The sequence below is a fragment of the Eutrigla gurnardus genome, assembly GCF_963514095.1.
Source record: "Eutrigla gurnardus genome assembly, chromosome: 19".
Classification (NCBI taxonomy): Eukaryota; Metazoa; Chordata; class Actinopteri; order Perciformes; family Triglidae; genus Eutrigla; species Eutrigla gurnardus.
Genome location: NC_139930.1, coordinates 11,054,328 through 11,075,818, shown reverse-complemented (window position 1 = coordinate 11,075,818; position 21,491 = coordinate 11,054,328). Strand labels below are relative to the sequence as shown.

Genomic DNA, 21,491 nt, shown 5'->3' with positions numbered 1-21,491 from the left:
AGCCAGTTTATTAAGTAAACCTAGCTAAAAGTACTTAGGCCGGCTTATGCAGCCGGCCTGGAATAAACCTACTTTCATGGATTTTAAAGGGATTCTAATATTAAGTGTATCCTCATTTACAGTATCAACAAGGAGGACAAAATACTAGAAAAATACAAAAATATAAAAAATGCCTTGACTGGCCTTGATACCAATCTTTGCTCCTGACGATCATATTATTTCAATCAATAAAAATCTGAAATATAACCTTTTTTTAGCCAAAAGGTTCACCGTTTATAAAAATTCAGTTTAAATGTAAACTGAAAGACATTAACTTCTTATTCATAATATCTTGTATGACAATGAAATATGCAATATGTGTGTTCTCCTGATGATGCTGTCACTTTGTGTTTATGACACTGTTTTGAATACTCATGCAGGTTCCTATGTATGTGGGGTATGTGGGAAGAAGTACAAGTATTATAACTGCTTTCAGACACACGTCAGGGCTCACAGAGGTAAGACACTTCTGTTTTTTTTTTCCTGCATGTATTGTCTTTATGAAAAGCCACATAATAGCTGACTGCTCGCTGTGTTTTTCCTCTTCTGACAGTATTGTCCTAAAATTATTCACTTCCTCCGAATGAGTCATGCGTGTCCTGTTTCAGCTAGGAATTGTATTTTATTTATTTATTTCTGTCTTTTTGGCCTCTGGATTGTTTTTAATGTGAGATAGCAATTTTAGCACATTCATCTGTTCACAGATTTCTGTAAGGCTGACTGACCCGTCCCTCTTTCTCCTCTGTAGAATCAGATAATATGGTCGTGGATGGTCTACCCCAGACACCCAACAGTGAGTACACTTTTGCACGCTCATCCAGTGAACACACACAAGTTTATAAGCATGCCATAACAAGCTGTTTATTTTATACCAGGCTCATTTAACAGACATTATGCTATTTTACTACATATCTTTTTTTTAAGATTTTCATAAATCTGACTAAAACAATCCAGCACAACTTATAACTGAAGATACCTTTGTCTCTATGTGACTTTCGCAAGCTAAAAGCCATATTATTTACGCTCATTGTCCCCCTCCCTCTCTTCCATCAGTCTTGTCTCCTCACTGTAGCCGCCTTCCCATAGGTGACATCCTAATACCAGGTACCTATAAGGCAACATCCAACTTTACCTCAACATTTCTGACACAATCATGTCATGTGTGGACTCAATGTTCTGATTATCATAGTGATATTTTGTCTGACAAAATCAGTTCCTCCGATTTAAGTGAGGTAACCCCAAAAACTGAATATAAAATCAAATGCTGCGGGTACGGATGTTGCACTTTTAATTGCATTGTTTATCAGCTGCCAGGGCCTGTATTTATCAGGCATCTTAAAATCACTCCCAGGAATCACGGTGAAAGGACTAAAAATACTCCTACCTCAGAGTAGTACTTGAGTTATTTATAAAGCATCCTACACACGCACTCAGCAATCATTACATGAATGTGCACATCGCTTAAAGGCAGCAGTATCAACATGGCAGGGAGAAAAGAACGCGCAATCATCTTGATGGCGGCAGAACAACTGATTTTTTTTTCTTTTTTAAGCTCTATGAGGAATACAAACACGGCATAACCAAAAGGTCTGTGACGGTGTTAATAAGTAGGCCAGAGAAGCTGCTTGGAGAAAAAAACAAACTACCTTATAGATTAAATTCTTAAGAGGGTGGGGCAAGCTATAAAGCTTTTTTGCTTGATGCGACATATTTACACTTTATAGTTGATAATGGCATGCCAGTTTATAAGAGCATTTTTAAATATAACTTTAAAGCAGAGCAAGTGGCCCCAAAAGTCAGCAAGTAAAAATAAAGCACATATATGGGCAGCATAAGTGGACTGATTTCCCTAGGAAGAATGAAATTGGTTTAAAGCTCAGCTTTAGGGCAGCACAGTGAAGATAGAGCATTCTTTTAACCATGGCTGCTTAATACCAGACATGCTCTTAATTGGTTGCTATAGCCACTTACACTGGATCATTGCAAGCCAACATTTTAAAGCCAACGGAGGCAAATTAAGCCAGACCAACTGATAATGAGTCTGAATTTTTCCAGTTAGTATGGCTTGTGAAATATCCCTCTGTTGAAGGAGTGTGGGCATAGAATACACTTGAAAAGCCGGAGACAACACAGGCTGTAGTGTTGTGGAGTTGTTGGTGCTGAAGAGTATTTTGGGAGCTCGGCTAGAACAGACTTTTTGTAGTTCTGACTAAGTGGGTGTTTAGATAAAAAAATTATGTCTTTAAAAAAACAAAACAAGGTTTAGTGGGGGTGTATCACTGCAGGTAGCAGTCATCCAGAAAGTCTAGTTTGATTAATGGATCATGAGACATTAAAACAATTAACAGACGTTGATATACTTTCATGGTGAAACGGGATTTCACAATTCTTGCCACTGTTTTTTTCCAAAGTCTAACCCTGTAAAATGGATTTACCATTTTTCAGTTTTGTTAAATTGCCAGACAGTATAGTACTTTGTATACAGTATAGTAATATGTGTCATGCTTTTAGTGTTTATCAAAGGCAGATTAATATGGAAGTTTGCATTTTCGTTTGAATAATTGGAGGATTTTCTTAAATATTTCATAGTCATACACCAAAAGCAGTAGGCCAGTTATTACACCCATTACTGGCTGTCATGTCTAGCTTTTTATTTTTATTTTTTTAAGAGCCACTTGAAAATAAATAGAAAAGTAGCGTGTTTGGATCAGATCAGGCTTGTCTCTTGCTGTCCTTGGTGTCTTGAGAGTGTGTCTGTGTGATAGCTAGTGCACAGAAACATAATGGTAAAGGGACAAGTCCAACCTTGGATCATGCATCCATAACTAATTATCTATGTTGTTATTGTGTTATCGATTTACCCAGAATGTTTCCCCACCTGTGCTTGGAGCAATGCTGTTCTGTGAGCTTTAATTACATTGACAAATGCCAGAAACCCACTAATTTGTGGAAAATGGTTTTAATCACATCAATTTATTTTAACAGAATATACATGGTATTGGAGCCTTGAGGTGTTTATAAATGCAATTACTGTCAGGCACCCTAATAATCACCTTTCTTTGCTGTTTTTTTCTCATTTCAAATTAAGCACACATTGCATGAAACCTTTTGCTGTGAAGTGAAGAAAGTGGCTGTTTTAAATCAACTGTTTTGATTTAATTTAACCCCCCCCCCCCCCCCCCCCCCTGTATGTCTTGGACCATTATGTTTCATAAATGATAAAAATACAGTTTTACAAATGTCATCTTACACTTTAAAGACGTGGACAGGAATGATGGAGACATTTCTTTCAGGCTTAAAAATGATCAGTCCTGCGCGTAATAAACGCAGCTTGTACAATACTTAAATACCTCAGGAATTCAGCCAAGAATGCAACTGGTTGAATGGACAGAGTCAGAATGGACTGGAAAACATTGAGAAGTTGTTGCTCTGCTGCTGAATGATAAAACATTTGTCACTTGGGTGTGTAATGTGAGGGGCCCTCTGCTGGGGCAACATCAGTCAGGCATTTTATTATGGAGAGAGGACTAAACCTGGATCAACTGGAGGGAGGAGGTTAGAAATAGATTTTTTTCCTTTTTTTTTTTTTTTTTACATTTGCACTGTGCCATGGTGTTTATGCAACAGCTTGGCGTCGGATAGAATTTCACAGTGTTATGCCACGACGCACTTCAGGTGTTCTTAATTGTCAACAGCCACCTGGCTGCACGGTGCTTCCCACTGCAACAGAAGTAGCTCCAGCAGAGCAAGTAAACTGCTTCCCTTATGTCCTTTCACTCTCTTAGCCCTCCACAGACTCGGCAAGAAATGGCTGTGAAAGTTAATAAACTTTAATACATGTAGAAGAAGCGATGTTAGTGTACCTTCAAAAATGTATGTTGTATGATTTGAGTCACAACAAATTTCAATTCAGTGTTCCAGTTAACAAAACTAAATCTACTTTAACATTGTTTTGATTTATTTATTATAATAATAATAATAATAGATGTTAAAAAAAAACATTTGTGATGTCACTCATAAAAGTAATCAAATCATTATTACCTTTTCTATCACTTTCCCCCCGGGGATTCATCCGCCTATTCGTCTTGTTCATCTAATCTCATTTAGCCTCCCTCTGTTTGTCCGTCCCAATGCAATCAAAGCTTTTCTTATGCATTTTAATCCTATTTGTTTATCAATTTTTTCGAATGCAGAATGACTAAACACAGAACGCTGCCTTCCCTGCCTGTCTTTCTTTGGCTTGATTCAAATTGAGTGTGGAAAGCTATTGGAACACCTTGTGGTACATGGTTGCTTAAATTGCTGTGTTTTCAGGTTCAGTTGTTCCTAAAGCTTTGTCACATCTTACCTTCTCCCATCTCTCTTGCCCTAACCAAAATGTTGCTGTATATCTTTTTATTATTAGGTTATTATTTACCCATGTTTCACATTTGGATTTTAGTCATTCACAAAATATCCATTATCTTTATAAACAAGGCTGGTCTTCTCTATCTATTGATCTGCAGATAGCTTCCGTTACTCCTGTGACATCTGTGGCAAGAAGTACAAATACTACAGCTGCTTCCAGGAGCACCGTGACCTGCATGCAGTGGATGGTAACCAGCAGGTTTTTTTTTTGACAATTTTGCATGAGAATTTTTCTTCCCTTTAAAACCCCAAGACTTGAAAAGGCATTTACTGTCCCCTCGACTTCCTGCACCTGCAACAAAAGCTGAGCAGCATAGTAAAGAGGAGTAGCTCAAAAAAAAAACTCATGTAAAGTGTGTTTCAGACAGGCTAGTTCTCACATCAGTGGAGGTAAATAAATTCCACTATTTCAGAAATAACTTAAATGATTCCCTTCATATTAGCACTCAACTACAGAGAATCATGTAAAGTCAAGGGCGAGAAGGTATAAATATGTAGTAATTAAACAGTCGGAGGCCCTTGAAAAAACACATTTTCTATTCTCTTTCAGATCCATATGAGCAAGTAGTGTTACCTGTGGGTGGCCTTAAAGAGGAGGAGCCAGTTGAACCCTACCAGAAAATTGGACCAAGTAAGACTATTTGATGCACTTTTCTTTTCTTTTTTTTAGTTGGTTCCACGGATGGCAGGACCACATTACAAAGTGTACTAAACGTACAGTAGATTAGGCAGCAAATTGTAGCTCATACATTTTGAGTTGTCCAGGAGATAGAGATTAGATTGGGATAATTCATCACCAGAACCAATTGTTTAAAAATGATTTGATTTCTTTTGTTTTAGGTTATATTCCAATTATGGTTTTGGAGGGGAAATTCAACATCTCACATGTTTAATATACGTTGGGCTGTACCGAATGGCTTATTAGTTATTTAGTTGTCTGTCGTCATATTTGATCACATCATCATCATCATCATCAAAAAAAATCCTCAATGTGAATAAAGCAATTAATTTGCCTTTTTGTTATAACAACTTTCTTTAATGAACCTAACTAGTCCGATTTTAACTAGTTAAATAGATATTTTCAAGCTTACATTTGCAATTTTATCTGCAAATGTGCAGAAATATGGGTTTTAACACCATGAATAGACATGCAAAAATAACATTCAAATGTTGAATTAGAATTTGAATATCCACATTTTGAATGAAGCTGGGAACTATCCGGTACAGCCCTACTCTTTGCTTAGTTGGCCTTAAAAGTCTAAGTAGATTTTAGGTCCATCAGTCATCGTCTGATTTTTCTGAACATGGAATACGTTTGACAGATTGAAGTCCGCCTGTGTCCAGTTCCATTGGACACAGTTTGTAATGAACAACCTTAAGTCATGGTAATGATCCATGTTAGGAAAATTAACATTAAGCATATGAGCTAACTCCATACTGGAAAGGTTTCAGAACATGAGTCCAAAAGTCCTCCTTCGCAGGGGAAAAAGCACTCGCCCATCTCCGCAGAGACAGCGGGTTCAACAGACAGCAGCGGGTGTCCCTTCAAACACAATTGGCAGTGTTCGCAGGTGGGAAGCCTGCACTTGTCACTGCACTAATGACTCCTACTGATTGGGGGGATAGCGTGAAACTCCACGCACTATGCAGGGAGACCCCTGTGTTTTTATGTTCTCTAGTATTGAGGTATGCTACATGTAAATTTTCACTCCGAAAGAGATATAATCAGAATCACCAGTTCCTTCGTCTTCTCTGCTGTATTAGGACCTCTTGTTTTCTGCTCAGGAACTACGACATGATTAACAAAATGATTATGTTCCTTTTGAACACAATTTATCCAACAAACTGGACCTTAATTGATATGATGCAGGTTTTTACCACTGGCATGGACTTTGGTGCAAACAAAGGTTTGATTGTTTGTTCTTGTCCGCAGAAACTGGGAGCTATGTCTGTGAGTTCTGTGGGAAGCAGTACAAGTATTTCAACCCATACCAGGAGCACGTTGCTCTTCACACACCGATGGGTGAGCCCATTTAGGCAGCGCTTAAAGCCATGATGTGTAGGATATGAAAAATGTGTTTGTGCAAACCTCATCTTTGAAAAAAATAAAGATTGGATATCACCCTTGTACGTTGCCGCATTGAACTACAATTGACTGAGAATCTATCTTGATGTAGGCTCCTTTGATCTGAAGACATCCCGGGTACAGGAATGTGGTAGCATGGATATGAGTAAATTTGGCCACAGCCAAACTGGTAAGATAAAAAGTAAGCATTATTTTATCCTACATTTCTTTTCAGTTGTGTTTTTAAGATGTGAAGCAAAGTTTTCATGCCTCATTACCTCCATAATCCGAATGCTTAATCGTGATCCAGATCATGACTAATTGAAATTTGATCATCAAAGCTCAGCATCGTGCACCTGGTAATATTTACACATAATCTATGTTAAATTTGTCATTTGCGATGTAGAGTGTTTTTTAATTGGCTGATGGTGTCAACATGACAAATTATAATACTGTTGGGGATGAGAAATTGAGCAGATTGAAGTTGATAAAATGGAAAAGAAATAACCTAGTGAACATGATCAGAAACCAAACGCCTACTGCCTGTAGTGTTGAATGATGCCATTTTAAAAGGGCAGTGTGACACCACAACCGAAGTGCAGCAGAAAAGTCACAATATCCTCACAGTCCTGCTTTGAGGATTTGGTAGGAATTCATCGGAGCATGCCTAGCTATGGCTAAAGTGTGTCACATCAGACCAGTAGAAAAGGGATTTAAGAGAACCCTAAGAGATCGGATGTACTGTAAGTTTCTGGGTCACCTTGCCACTGTATTTGTGGCAATCCTGCTGCAACCTATTAACCCCTAGAGAACGTTAGTTGCACAATTTAATGGTTTATGGTATGTTTTTTTTTTTGTTTTTTTTTATTTGACTTGAGCACCTTTAATTCAGTCCACACAGATTCCCCAATTTCTTACCAAATTATAGTATTTAAGCTGTTGTCTCTTTTTCCAAGGGAAATTCCCCAAAGAAACATTGATTAAATCATTTTTGTTTATTATAACAAAGTAAAATCAAATGGAGAAATCTTTATTTTAGACTTTTATTTTACCATATTACATATGGTTCATTGTCAACATTGCAGGTGTTTATTTTTTGCTCCATTTCTTCAGTAAATCTTTATCACCTGCTGTCATAAATCATTGATTTTTTTCTCAACTGGTGCTGTATTTTTGTGGGACCCCCCCTCCATCTTTCTGCTAAGAAGCGCTTTACCATAACTATTTAAAGCGTGACACACACTCACATCTTAGAAGTGGGTCAAAAAGATGGAATGAAGAGGAGGAATTAAAGCCATATTGGAATGTAATCTGAACATTTGGATCCTTTTGTCAAGGCTGTTAGTGTGATTGATTTGGATACCACAAACTAAAACTGAGATTAATACCTTTCATGTCATTGACTTTGAGTTGTATCTTGAATTATGAATGTTATCCAGGTTATTTAGCAGGGACATGTCCGTGTTTCTCCTGTGTTTCCACTTGCAGACAGTCCATTCAGGCGGAAACTGGAAAGCGCAATTCAGTCTAGTCTGGTTGACACCAACAGTTCGCAGAATTCAAGCGGTGAGCACCGAGTCACTTATTTTATCTGGATGTGTGAATTTGTGTGTGGTGATAGGTATTTTCAGTTCTGCTACAAAGACAGTGGAAGAGGTTTTCCAATAGAGGAAATGTTAAGGCTGATACAATAACGATTTGTTTCGCCTGTAGAAAAAAAAAATCAATCAATCTGAATGTAAATTCTCTGAGATTTAAATTGTGTTCACTGTTGAACTGAACGTCAAAGTAACAATACCTAAGTGAATAAATGAATCAATGAGCATTCAACTCAAAGTACCTAAATAAATAGCCTATATATATCCGATGAATCTGGATCACAACATCCAACTCAAAGTAATGAATAATTGAAACTGGTACTGAACATCAAACTAACCATAAAAAATCTAGGTCAAGAGCCTTTTTAATTTTTTTGAAACAGAAGTGAAAGTGTGCGTTTCTCACCGCCACATCAGCTGGAGGTTATGACATGTTTTACTTCTGTCGGTTGCTTTTACATGTGCTGTTTTTAATGACCAGTTTTTTGTCATTCTGAATTTAATCATTATTAATGCAATATCCTGAAGTGTGATTTGATGGATTACAGACTTGGAATATGTTCTATTTATTTACAATGGGTGATGCGCTGTTCTGAGGCTTATGACTAGCCAGGATTACTGTTAGTCTTAAATGCTCTTAGAAACCATCAATGTTGGCGCATATTTGAAATAACTTGCGGGGAGAAATAAAGAGAGAGAAAGTAAAAATAGTAGCAAAAATAGTAAAAATTGGTAGAAGTGAATTCATAAACAATTCTAAAACAAAAACAACTGAAAAGCAGTGTATGTATTCACCCCTTTGTTGTGAAGCCTCTAAGTAATATCTGGTGCTACCAATTGCCTTCATTATTGGTAAAGTCCAACTGTGTGCGATCTAAATGTCACATGATGTAACACAATGCATTCCATTATTTCAAATGTGGAAGTATCTGTCCATAGGACCATTTAAAGCCGTACACTTAAGAGCTGCTTCTTTATGGAAGAGTGGCCAGAAAACAAAGACATCATGTTGGCAAAAGGCATGTGGGAGACTCGGTTAGATCATATGAATATTTAGATTATACACAGGTTGACTGTATTTAACTTATGACTTCTGAAGGTAAAAGGTAGCATCAGATTGTATTTAGGGACTTCATAAAAAGGGGATGAATACATATGCATGTACCAGTTTTTTTAGTTTTTTTATTTCTCTCATTTTCTTTTTAAGGTCAGTTACATGAAATCCAAATAAAAATAAAATAATAATAATCCCAGGTTGCAATGCTTCCAAATAGAAAATTCCAAGGAGTGAATATTTTTTCAAGGTGCTGTATGTGAGTGTCGGTATATACAGACAAGGTATTTTTGCAGACAGTGTTTTACTGCTGACACCGAGCAGAAAACTGAGATGGAGAGGAGATAGATGATGTAAAGAGGTTTGTGTGACCTACAGTACCGTGTATTATTGTTACTCTATAAAACTCAAGTCCAAGAGCTCTATTATTATTATTATTATTATTATTATTATTATTATTATTATTATTATTATTATTATTATTATTATAATACTCCACACTGAATGATGCACAGTAACAGGACATTACACTAGAGACTTGTAGTTAAAGGCAATGGAAGCATACTTCCCTAATCAGTTTCTGTGAGCAATGCTACATGAACACATTTTCTGCAGTGGTTACAAAAGTGTTCTTGTCTGTGCTGTTTAATTTGTGCTTTTTCCCCACATAGTTGTTTGTTTACCTGGTGGGATCAATAAATATATCCCTTTTTAATAAATGCAGTATTCAAAATGGTTGTATACAAATTCCCGTGAGGTCACATAATGTTTTGTACCAAGCCATAGAAACGTATAGTAACTGCTCTTTGATTGCAAATCATGCTTGCCTTTTAAAAGAATAACATTACACTCTAAAGGCACTGACTGAATGAACAAGCAGAAAGGGCGATAAAGGGAGATTGAGAAGGGCCCACTGTGTCTGCAGTTTTAACTCCCTCCATGTCCTTGTGCCCACAGGAACTCCGAGCCCTCTGGTGGCCAGCACCTTCTCTACAACCCAGAGTAAGTCCAACCCCGCCTTCCTTCTCAAAGCAGAAAATGTGCATGCTGCCGCCTCCGCATTTCACCTTTTTTTCTGTTCTTTTCTTTTTTTCTTGTATGCTTCAATTTTTGTTAATCTGTCACTGTTTGGTGCAAATAGCTTCTCTATAATCTATTGTGATTAAACAGATTTTCTGCATTCAGCTTTATTGTCACTGGGGAATGTCTGAACAGCATCGTTAATACTAGCCGTATCGTCTGCATTGTGTTCAGATGAAGATGATGTAATTGTCAACTAAATCTCGGCGGACTCATACTGTTACTAGGTTTTTCTTTTGGTGGACAAGGATTGTTGGAAAAGCTGTTAGAATTATTTTATTTCAACATGTAACCATTCATTTTTTTGTTTTGTTGTTTTTTTTATGTTACCTTCATTAGATAGGACAGAAAAAGAGAGTGAGAGGGAAGGGGAATGACATGAAACAAAGGCTTTTCAAACCACGGACATTGTGATTGCAGGACCAGCGCCTTAAACCCCACTGGGATTCCACAACATACAAATTGTAAACTTTGCTGCAATTATTTGCAAAGTAACACAAAAACTGCATCACATTTTTTCAGAATTGCTGCTTCGAATTGAGTCATTTTGGGCTTCAAAAGCAGCAATATATCTTTGGAACTGAATTCCAGAATATATATCGGGGACATTAGAGACGGGTAGATAGTTGCAGTGTATTTATTTTCTCCTCCAACAAAGAGTCAATGCTCTTCTGGGCCTTGTGATTTTTAGAACCCTACACTTGTGGTGCCTGTGGCATCCAGTTCCAGTTCTACAACAACCTGCTGGAGCACATGCAGTCCCACGCTGGTGAGTCCAAGACTACAAGTGCATGTTAAGTGCGACATGGAGACACGCATAATATGAACACACCCTCAGCGGCTGCAATGCATGTGAAAGACGGCGTGATCACACATAATCCTTAGTTGTTTATTAAGCCATTCATTTCTAAATAAATACAATCGGGGTTGTTGCAGATCTGGTTCTGAGGCTTTTTTTTTTTTTTTTGCAAAAGCTTTAGTGCATCATGCATATAATTATCTATTTATTTTTTTTCAATTAATTAAATCAATTACTACACAAAATATCAGGGAAAAGAAGATCAATTCCAATCTTAAGCAACCAGCGACGGTGAATTGTTATTGGGGGAACTACAGAGGGTTTTATTTGTAGCAGGTATGGATTCATTTTGATATAACAAATGATAAAACAGAAAAATTAGATTCAATTAATCCTTGCTACTATGCTGCATAATTGAATGCAGATGAGTAAATAATTTTCATTTATACAACGATGGAGGCGCAATTGATTAATCTAGAATTTAAATTGAACAATTCAATTGATGCAAAATGTGTGTGACAACAAGCAAAACAATCAAATCAAATCATGGTCCCTGAACAAAATATCTGAGGATTTACAAATCTGCAGCTGTGAGCAAAAACAACTAGTACTTGCTTCAGTTTATTATGGTCATACAGAGCCATCTTACGTTACTGTGGAAACAACTACTGCTAGCTAGCAGGCCTGATGCACACAGGACAAGATAGAAGTTAGCGCTAAAAATGAGAACATCTACTGTTCTTATGTGAGTGCTCTGATGACTAAACATCTGACTATAAAGAGCAAATCTCTGTGTGGTGTTCACTTATCTCGAGAACCTCTCATCCGACCTACTACTGAGTCCCTGGTTATTTTCAAAATAGTAAGCATGATTACCAGTTCTCACCATGGGTTCACTGAAGTAGGCAACGCGTTGGGCCGGTTTCAGGGCATCCTGTAGCAGCTCTCACCTCCGGCGACATCGCAACAAATTTCCAAATGGCGTTATTTTGATAAACGGACCACATATTGGGAATTCAGTTACGTTATCCCATGAAAATATTAAAACTTAGGTGACATATAAACTGATATTATGAACAATACATGAAGTAAAATGATCAACTATAAGTAAAACTATTAATAACAATGACACAGTAATTGTCCTGCATTAAAATTTGACTTCAAGTGAAACGGGACAGAAAGGCATTATCAGCACATTGTACTTAGATTTACTGAATGTCTGTTCAAGGTCGAGCTTTTAATTTATACTACCGGATAGTTTAATGAATATCAATTCAGCATATTTCAATTATTATATATTTTGTGAGTAAAATCAGAATCTGCTTTGTAAGCAGCCTCTTTGACTGACATTGTGACACTGTGGTACTACAATATTTTCCTTTGAAGTAGAAGTACACAGTGCATGGTATAGAGTTGCATATTTTTTAAACACTTTTGTTTTTTGTTTTTTTGTTATTTTGGGTACAGTGAGTTTGAAAAGTGACATAACTAAATAGTTTTCATATCTAAACATTACAATATATCTACTGCTGTTTGGGGCCATTTTATTTGGTGGGCCAAGGCCTTGCCTAATGGTAAAGTTTGCACCCCGTGTTTTTTTCTGAACCAGTGATATTTGTGACTGTAAGTAGCTGCAACTAGGTGTGTGACCCAACTACATCATGACACGTGTATTTCTGAGGACCCTTGAGTGGTTCTCAAGAAAGCTGCAAGCAGCAACCCTGCAGGCCAAGCAGGCAGCCCATTTTGAACCTGCCTGTTTTGAACAAGCATTCTACTAGTATTGTTTGATTTTGAAGCAGTAGCTTTATGTTGTTGTTGTTGTTGTTGAGTCACTTGAGATAACGGTCGTCTGTCGCTAGCAGTAGCGTGCGTATAAGACTTTGGGAGCATTGGTAAATTGTAGTCTCTAATGATGTTGTCAGCCTCTGAGGCGTTTGAGCTACATCTGTAATTAAAATGCCTTTTTCAGGGGGAGCTTAAGACCCAGCTAGCCCCTCCTTTCACTGCCGTTGCAAGCAACCAAAGACGGAAATTATTATTATAAAAGATTTCTAAATAACAGAATATATATATTTATTTTACAGTATTATGGAAAAACAAGGAAAGCAAGCAAATATCCATATTTGAGAAGCTGAAACCACCAACGTTTCATTTACCAAGTAAAAATACCGGTCTGTTCACCTCTTATGCATGAATCATGTTGCCTTTCCTTTCCTTTTATCATCTGGACAGTCTGAGAATACTGTTATCCAGGCTTCACCAATTTAATCAAAACGCATCTACACTAGTTGATCATTTATGAGGATTTTGTTGCTGCTTTGGGCCTTGCTTTATGAATCATTGCTGTGAGTCTGATTTTGTTTAAAGACATACCATATGCAATATTTGTGGCCGATCTTATGTGAGAAATGACTCGAAACAAAAACAGGAACCCAGCAGCTGAAATTCTTTTTGTAAGCTGGTTTTCAACAATTATTATTATTATTATTATTATTATACAATTATTTAATGACAGACTCAGGGAAGCTGAGATCAGGATGAATTTTGTCCTATTTTTTGTCCTTTTTTTTCTTTTGCCGACAATTGTTTTTGTTTGTTTAATTTTGTGTCATAATTTTATCCTTTACTTTTTTTTCTCCACTGGAAGCACTTAACATACATGTTCTTAATTAAAACCATCAGATATTGTTGCCCTCTGCCTGATGTTCCATGTTTGTATCTACGCAGCGGACAATGAGAACCACACCAAAGGGGACTCTCCCAAAACCTCCTCAGCCTCCGGTCCTCAAGAGCCGCTGTGGAGAGGCTCTCAGGCTCCGGGCCATCCCTCAGTTAAACTACAAATCCAGCCTCAAAGTATCACCCAGAGAAACCTCACAGTCAACCGTAAGCACCCCGGTCACCTTTCCTTGATTTCGCACTGCTAGTTACTGTAAATAAGGAGCCTCTCGTGGCATACCATACAACAGCAGCATCATTTGTCTATTTTCCTCTGTGATTCTGTACTTCCTTTTCCCTTCTAAGATACAGTGTGTTTACTGCCAATATATCAGACTTAAAAATCATAAACACTAATTATCTTTCTTATGTTTTCCACCCGTCTGTCGTCCTTGCTGGCAGAGAATAATGGACTACCTGAGAAGGAACGACAGCAGGTGGCTGAGCGCCTCTTACGGGTAATGTGTTCAGACCTGAGCATGCTGAACGTGCTCAACAGCAAGGACTTCCTGAAGTTGGCACAGACACTAGTGGATACGGGTGCTCGTCATGGTGCCTACTCCACCCGGGATGCTTTTGGCAACATGAGTGCCTTGGCACTGCGACAGCTGCCCCGCATGTACAACCAAGTCAAAGTCAAAGTCACGTGTGCTCTCGGCTCCAATGCTTCACTCGGCATCGCTGTCACCTGCCACTCCCAGGCGTCAGGCCCAGATGCTTGCTACGTTCTGACGGCCTACCAGGTGGAGGGCTCGAGACTGAAGCGCTACGTGCTCGGCGTGAGGGAGGCCGAGTTGAGGGAAGGGCCCGAGCAGATCCACCAGTGGGTGCAGAATGTGCTGTCTGAGTTTGTGATGTCAGACATCCGCACCGTGTACGTCTCTGAGCCCAAACTGTGGGCAGCAGGATTTGCGGGATCTCCACTTGGCGGGGGCGGCCGGAGCAGGGTATGCCTGCGATGCGCAGGGTGTTCACTCGGCGCGGTTGTCCAGGCTGTTCTTGGGAAGCGCAGCCTCCAGGCTCGAGGTCTCCATGAGTTGGCTGAGCTTCTCTCAGCGTGCCGAGACATCGCTTCCTCCACCACGCTGTCCCTTCGCGAGGAACACTGCACCAAAACATCCACAAGCACAACGGAGGAAGGTACACAGGGCGCCCCCGCACAAAGCCCCACCCCTCCTTGCTGGGAACGTACAGCTGAAGCACTTCTGCAGGTCCATGCTCACTTTGAACATATTTGTGAGGCTTATGGACGCAGTAAGACCACAGCTCCACTCCTCCAAGGTCTCAACAAGCATCTGTTAGGTACGCTGTCTTGTCTTCTGGCACCTCTGCGTCAGGCAGCTCTTGAGCTGAGCAGCCAGAGGAGACCAACCTTACAGCAGGTGCTGCCCGTCTACCTACGCTTGGAGAAGTTCTTCACATCCAAAGCTGGAGAGGCTGGAACCGGCACGGCTAGCAAACTCTGCCACTACTTCCTAGAAGCACTTAAGGAACATTTCAAGGTACTTACCTTGTGTTTTTTACATTAATATAATTTTTTTCTGCTGAAGGTTTATGTAAGGAATACGGATAGGTGTTGTTGAAATCTACCAAGCTGGTAGATTTAATTGCACTTTATTTATTCGAGTAAAATCTTAAAATGGTAATGTTTCAATTACAACCAGAAACAAATTAGCAAAAAACATTTTGCATATCTGACCAGACTCTTGCTGTATCATTATGATTGGCACCGAAAAAGCCGGTTCAATACCCAGCCATAATAAAGAGAGCCTTGATATTTGATGAATGCATATGAGTGATTGGTTTTTGGGAAGAACTGACAGTAATTGAAACATCTGTCTGTCCTAGGTTGAACGAGCCCACCAGGTAGCCATGATCCTGGACCCTCAGCTCAAACTATGTTCAGTGCCGGCCTACCAGCATGATGACATAATCTCCCGCGCATGCGAAATGGCTGCTGAAACCAGGGATGGAGGTATGACTGGTGGCGGAGGTTCCGGCGGTGAAGAGCGGGACACCGATGGCCCACCAACCCCTAAAATAAGCCGCATTGAGGGAGCGGGAAAGAACGGCGGCACCTCCAGGGGGGCTTCCTCATCGTGCACAGTGTCCGGTAATGATGAGGGTCAGAGCCAAGTCAGACAAGAGATTTTTCAATACCTGGCTGAGCCTCTTCTCCAAGGCACACCTGACCTCTTCCAGTACTGGAGCTCGGCGGTGAATGAGAAGTTCCCCAGGCTTTCTCGCCTGGCGATGTGGCTCCTTGCTGTTCCTGCTGTGGGCATACGCAACGAGTGTGTGACTGTCTGCGAGCAGAGCCTGGCTATGAAGAGGAGGCAGCAGGTAACCGCAGAGGAGATGAACAAACTCATTTTTCTTCGCTCCAATATGGGCTAGGAGAGAAGCTTCACCAACCCTAATCAACCAAACCTTCACCTCCAACCAATGACTGAAGACTATTATTTATATACTGTAGGTTTAGACCAAACTTAAATGTATTAAATACTCCTCATGACCGATATCTACAGGAAACTCACATTGTATAGGTTGCAAACACCCATAAAACAATACGGCTTATTCCATATTTTATACAGAGAAAGAACTGTTGTAAAGTGGACAACATGTAGGGGTGGAACGGTAACTCTCAAAAGATTGTCTTGTTTGGTACGCCCCCCCCTCCCCCTCCCCCTCCTCAGTTTGGGATGCACATTTAAGCAGGATCCGTCTTATTGCCAGTGATATGAATTACTCCAGCCTAATGAATAAACTGCTACAATGCTGTTATTCTCACTGGATGGCAACATTTTCAGGTAAACTCAGCTCTCACTGCTTGAAACTCCTGTCATAGACCTCTGAAAACATACATCACTGTTTTGGAGAATGATCATTTTCATTGGTGTATGACAAATACTTCAGGAGGTGAATATTCACTGCCATTGCACCTCTGACAATTGGGTGTACTAGATTTTTGATTTACTATCGCACATCACTGAAAATATATATTTTAAAAAACATATTCAGCCACGGGAGACATGGTTCAGGTATCTGAGAACTAAGTCATTGCAGCTGATTTGATGTCGGCTTCAGTGGCCTAAGAAAAAGAAGCCGTGGCTCATTTGCATGCACTGCACTGCATGCATTTTTCATTCCAAAAGGGTAAACCGCAGCTGATACAACATTAATAAGGATATGATGCTTTCCGTTTTTGTTTGTTACAAATTGTAAAGAAAAGTCGTAAAGTGGTGTATTGTCTTTCTAAAATTAATCAAGAGGTCTTCTGCTGCTAGATATGCAGGTCAAACAGCTAGATTTGCACAGGAGGGCCCATATCGTGATGTTAATCAATCAATCTCGACTTCTTTTCTTTCCTTAACATGCACAAAGAGGACTGCATCATATCACAACCAGTTTCACTCAACCCCCCCATAGCTGGATTAACAGATCTTCTATTATACTCCTACTATAATGTCAGTAAATACACAATATTAACATCTAGATGCCATTTTGTGTGGCTTGATGTTTCCGGTGCTGGTACTTCAGGAATATCACATCATTCAGAGAAATCCATACACTTCTTTATACTGGAGACGTTTTGCCTGCGCGTTCAGACCTCAGATAAACAGCCCTAATGTTGTTAACCATCACTTTTGTAAGGTTGTAGGCATGGATTTAATTCAGATTGCCTATATCTTTGTGTGACTGCCGCTGTGTGTGTGTGTGTGTGTGTGTGTGTGTGTATACGTGTGTGTGTGTGTGTGTGTGTGTGTGTGTGTTTCCTTTTTTTCTCTCCGCTAAATCTAAATTAGAAAAGACTTGTCCACGGGAAAGTTGTCATTATGATTTTATTTATTCTTCTTTCGTCATTTATCATTCTAATATAAACATTGTCTTCCTTATGCGAGCGACACATTTCCATTTTTAAAGCAATAAGCTTTATCACAGGGCATTGTTATCAACCTCTACTAAAAGCGACTGTTCTCACACACGCTCCTGCAGTTAATGGTTACCGGTAAATTATTTTTCTGTTTGTGAAATCAACGTGATTTTTCTCAGGAATGAGTGCACCCAAGCAGGCACCGCCACTTTTCTCCTCACTGTACCGAAAAACACACCAAACTGTGACCTCAATGCCGGGGTATGTACTGAACCGTGACTTTTGTGAAACGTTCCACCCCAAATACAGTTAGTGCCATTTGCAACAAAATGGATCACTGAGGGTTGTTGGTTTATTATTATTTTTTTCAGGACAAAGCAAATTCTGCCAGTACTTCACTAAAGTCAACACATGCATACTAATGACTTTTCTTTCTTTTTTTCTGGATTCTATTATACCTTTGCCGAGCTAATACCTCCTAAAATGACTTGGGTGAATGGAAGATAAACTGTAAATTTGTTTGTTGCCTTTGGTTTTAATTTGTCGAGTACTAGTGTCATCTCTCTTTTTGGGCCTTAAGTCTTCTTCATGCGTCCTCCTTAAACCCTACAGTCAGAACCAACGTCATGCCTTTTTATTGCTGTTAAATGGCCTTCTTTCACCATTTTATGCTAAAGCTCATAGTTTTTTTTTTCTTCCACTCCTGTAGACTCAAAGGGACCTCTGGCTAACTGTTTGAAACAGTGTCCTCTAGTGGTCAAATGTGGACTTAAAAGATATAATGGACAACTGTATTTGACATATGCTTTATTCCAAAGTTCAAGTCATGTCTTGGTTTATAGAACAGGAACACACCCAAGCACAAATATCCACTTTATAAACCTCTACGTAATAGGTCAGGTCTTCATCGGGGTTATACTAGAGCAGGAAGTTGTATCAATAATACTGATCTTATTGTTTGATTTTTGGATTTTCTTTATGGTGCAGCTTAAATCTCCTCTTCTGATGCTAAAGGGTACAGTCAAATGATTTAGCTGCTCCACATGAATGAGAGGCTACATCATACTCTTTAATTCACATTCAAATATGAATCACACTAATAGTCGTGAATTAAAATATCAACTGTAAAAAGGCATAGTATCTATTTTCTCATGTTGCCCAGCTTTAGGCCTCAGCACATCTTAAGGTACAGTCACATTGCACTTTTGCCCAACGAATATTCGCTCAATCCCCCGTTCAATTTAATTGGACAAATGAATCACAGTATCACACCGAAAGACATCACCCTCATAGACGGTTCAGTTAGCGGTCGCTCTGTGCAACAGTTATTTATGACCCAGGTTGGAATTGTTTTGTTAAATGTGACTGTACCTTTTTAGTTTGTAAGGACACAGGAAGTATACAGTAGGTAAGTCAGTACACTGCACACGGGGAACTATAGGTTCTTTGTCTGTTCTCGGCTTTACACTTCACTTCACTCAGTGAGAATATTTAAGGCCACCTGAATGCAGCTGTATTTTGCTATATTATAAAAAAAAATATGTCAACTTTTATTTCCAGAAGGTTAAACAAGCTTAAAATATGTCTGGGAATCAAAGGTTAATGGCTCTGCATTGCAACTCACATCGGATTGTTTTTAATAGACTGTTGCCCGCCTTACCTCCGCTAACAGCTTTTGATTTAGTGTTTCTCGTCGTAAAGAGAAACTTTACCACCGGGCTGAAGAGCACTCTTTCTACATTTTTAACACGTTTTCTGTTTTTCCCCTCGGGGAGGAATGACTTGATTCAGTGGAACCAAGACGTAATCATTTCATTGTGGTGGTCAATATGTATACTACTGTTTTCAAACTGATTTATGTCACACATTTATATTTTGGTAAAGACAACAAAAGATTGCTGTAATTTCTATTTTAAATTAGATTTTCTTTTCCAGTACCAATCCAATGTTTTACCTCAGTACTCAGAAGGTAATGTTGTAATTTAAAGATTGGAAAATCAGATGTTGATACAAAATTTAGCTTTGGTCTAAGATATAGTCAAAAAAACTGTACATTGGTTTGCGGTTTCAGCAGTAATCCTCGATTGAACCGATTAAGGGATTTTTTCTTACAGGTTTTTAAATAAGTATTTTAAATAGGATATGCTCTGGGACAAAATGCCATTGTTGACGTGATGATGTCAGCATAATTTTACTTGGAAATAGCATTCTTTTTGTTGATTAAATGAGAATTATATCTAAGATATGCATGCTTTTATTAAGAGTACCGATATATAAAGTTAGAGCCGACATTATTCACTTCCATCTGGTGAGAAACACTGGCTGGATAGTAGACGTTACCTTCAGACACACACCAACAGTCAGACGAGTTGTAACCCTTCGAGGTGGGAGTAGCGATGCTGATCGTGGGTTGGTGTTTATGTGTTGACATCATCCATTTTCAGAGGATGTATTATGTAAATACAAGAGAACTGCTGTTTTTACGCCACAAGGGGGAGCCTCCATTTCAGAGATACAGTAGGGAACACCAATAACATTATACCTCTATTTTCTACAGTAGCATTTCAAAAGGTTTTTGATATAATAGAAAAACTCAACTTAGATACTGTTAGAAAATTTAAATCCGCTGTAAGTTTTATTTTGTTTCAGGATTTTAACTTATTCAGATAATAATTGTAAAAAAAAAAATATGGTATAAGAATGCAAACATGGAGATCATTTCTGTTTTAACTATGGATTATAGTCTGTATTATCAATTCAGGTTAAGAAATTAGTGTTGCTTTCATCCTATTTTACAGGCATTTCTTCCTTTTATACTCTGCTAAAATGCAAAAAAAAATGGGTTGTCTAATCATTTTGTCTTTTTTTAATGCACTTTGGCAGCAGATTCCTGTGTAGCTTCAGATCTGAGTTGTCTTATTAGTAAGCCTTATTTATACTTTTGTAGCAACACTATTTTTATATAATGGCGAAGAAAGCGTTCAGTGTCATTTTTCTTTTGGTTTTCCTGTGTCATATGTGGCAGCGCTGTTTCAATGTTTCTTGAATACATTACCCACTGTAGTATGTGATGTGTGAATAAACTCCAAATCTGTGTCAATAACACTGGTGTCTGTAGTTAAAGGAATGGCAGCTGTGTGTGTGTTGGGAGAGGAAGGATGATGAAGTATTTGATGAAGTATTTTCAAGGTTTAAAGTCCAGTTTTATCAAAGTAGAAGTGTGTGTTCAAGGATCAGATTGAAACTTAAAAAGCTTTAAATTCCCTTTTGCCTGGGTTTCAGATTGGGGGAAAAAAAAGTTTCCTTTTCAGTCGAGGGGATGAAGTAAAATGTTTAGAAAGCCTGCTCCTGTATTTATGTAGAGGGGAAAGAGGCCTTGTATGAGGGCAGAGCGATTGAAGACTTGAACATGGGGAGTGAATATACAGAGACTGCTTAGAGGTGCGTGCGAGGGTTCCCCGGGGGCCACGGATAAGGCAAAAAGAGTGGAGGGAGCGAGACAGGAAGAGGGAAGGAGCGAGGAAGTGTTCGTCACAGCCTGCTGTCTTTCTCCCTCCTTTTTGCACCCGGGTCAGTCGGCCCCCAAGGTGCAGCAGTCTGCTGCCATGCAGAAAAACACCCGCACTCCTGTCTCCTCCGCCGCTCCCGACACAAGAGCTGCCTACCAAAGCCTAATTTGCAGCACATGCGTCCAAGATTGCCTCCCCCCACTCTTCCTCCACTGCCCTGCAAACCCCCTCACCCTCTACACACACACACACACACACACATGACCTCCTCCCTTCCTCCACACCTCACTGCTGAAGGTGACATTTTTTTTCCACAAGCCATTACTACGGTGAGATGCTAAGTTT

General features: G+C 39.1%; 1 protein-coding gene across 16 annotated transcripts in view; it reads left to right on the top strand.

Moving 5' to 3' along the window:
• The window catches only part of znf618 (zinc finger protein 618), a 32,620-nt gene extending 11,880 nt beyond the window's left edge, over positions 1-20,740 (top strand). For 3 of the 16 annotated variants that reach the window (XM_084035804.1, XM_084035807.1, XM_084035796.1), the window contains 14 exons: positions 420-497; positions 788-832; positions 1,093-1,143; positions 4,545-4,634; positions 4,997-5,077; positions 5,928-6,017; positions 6,380-6,469; positions 6,624-6,713; positions 8,000-8,077; positions 10,121-10,165; positions 10,935-11,012; positions 13,773-13,931; positions 14,166-15,265; positions 15,612-20,740. In XM_084035804.1, coding sequence (XP_083891930.1) covers positions 420-497; positions 788-832; positions 1,093-1,143; positions 4,545-4,634; positions 4,997-5,077; positions 5,928-6,017; positions 6,380-6,469; positions 6,624-6,713; positions 8,000-8,077; positions 10,121-10,165; positions 10,935-11,012; positions 13,773-13,931; positions 14,166-15,265; positions 15,612-16,160 — 2,624 coding nt within the window. In that variant the 3' untranslated portion in view covers positions 16,161-20,740. The remainder of the gene's footprint in view (positions 1-419; positions 498-787; positions 833-1,092; positions 1,144-4,544; positions 4,635-4,996; positions 5,078-5,927; positions 6,018-6,379; positions 6,470-6,623; positions 6,714-7,999; positions 8,078-10,120; positions 10,166-10,934; positions 11,013-13,772; positions 13,932-14,165; positions 15,266-15,611) is intronic. The other 13 variants (XM_084035799.1, XM_084035806.1, XM_084035805.1 and 10 more) reach the window with 12 other exon arrangements.
• The last annotated feature ends 751 nt before the right edge of the window (positions 20,741-21,491 follow it).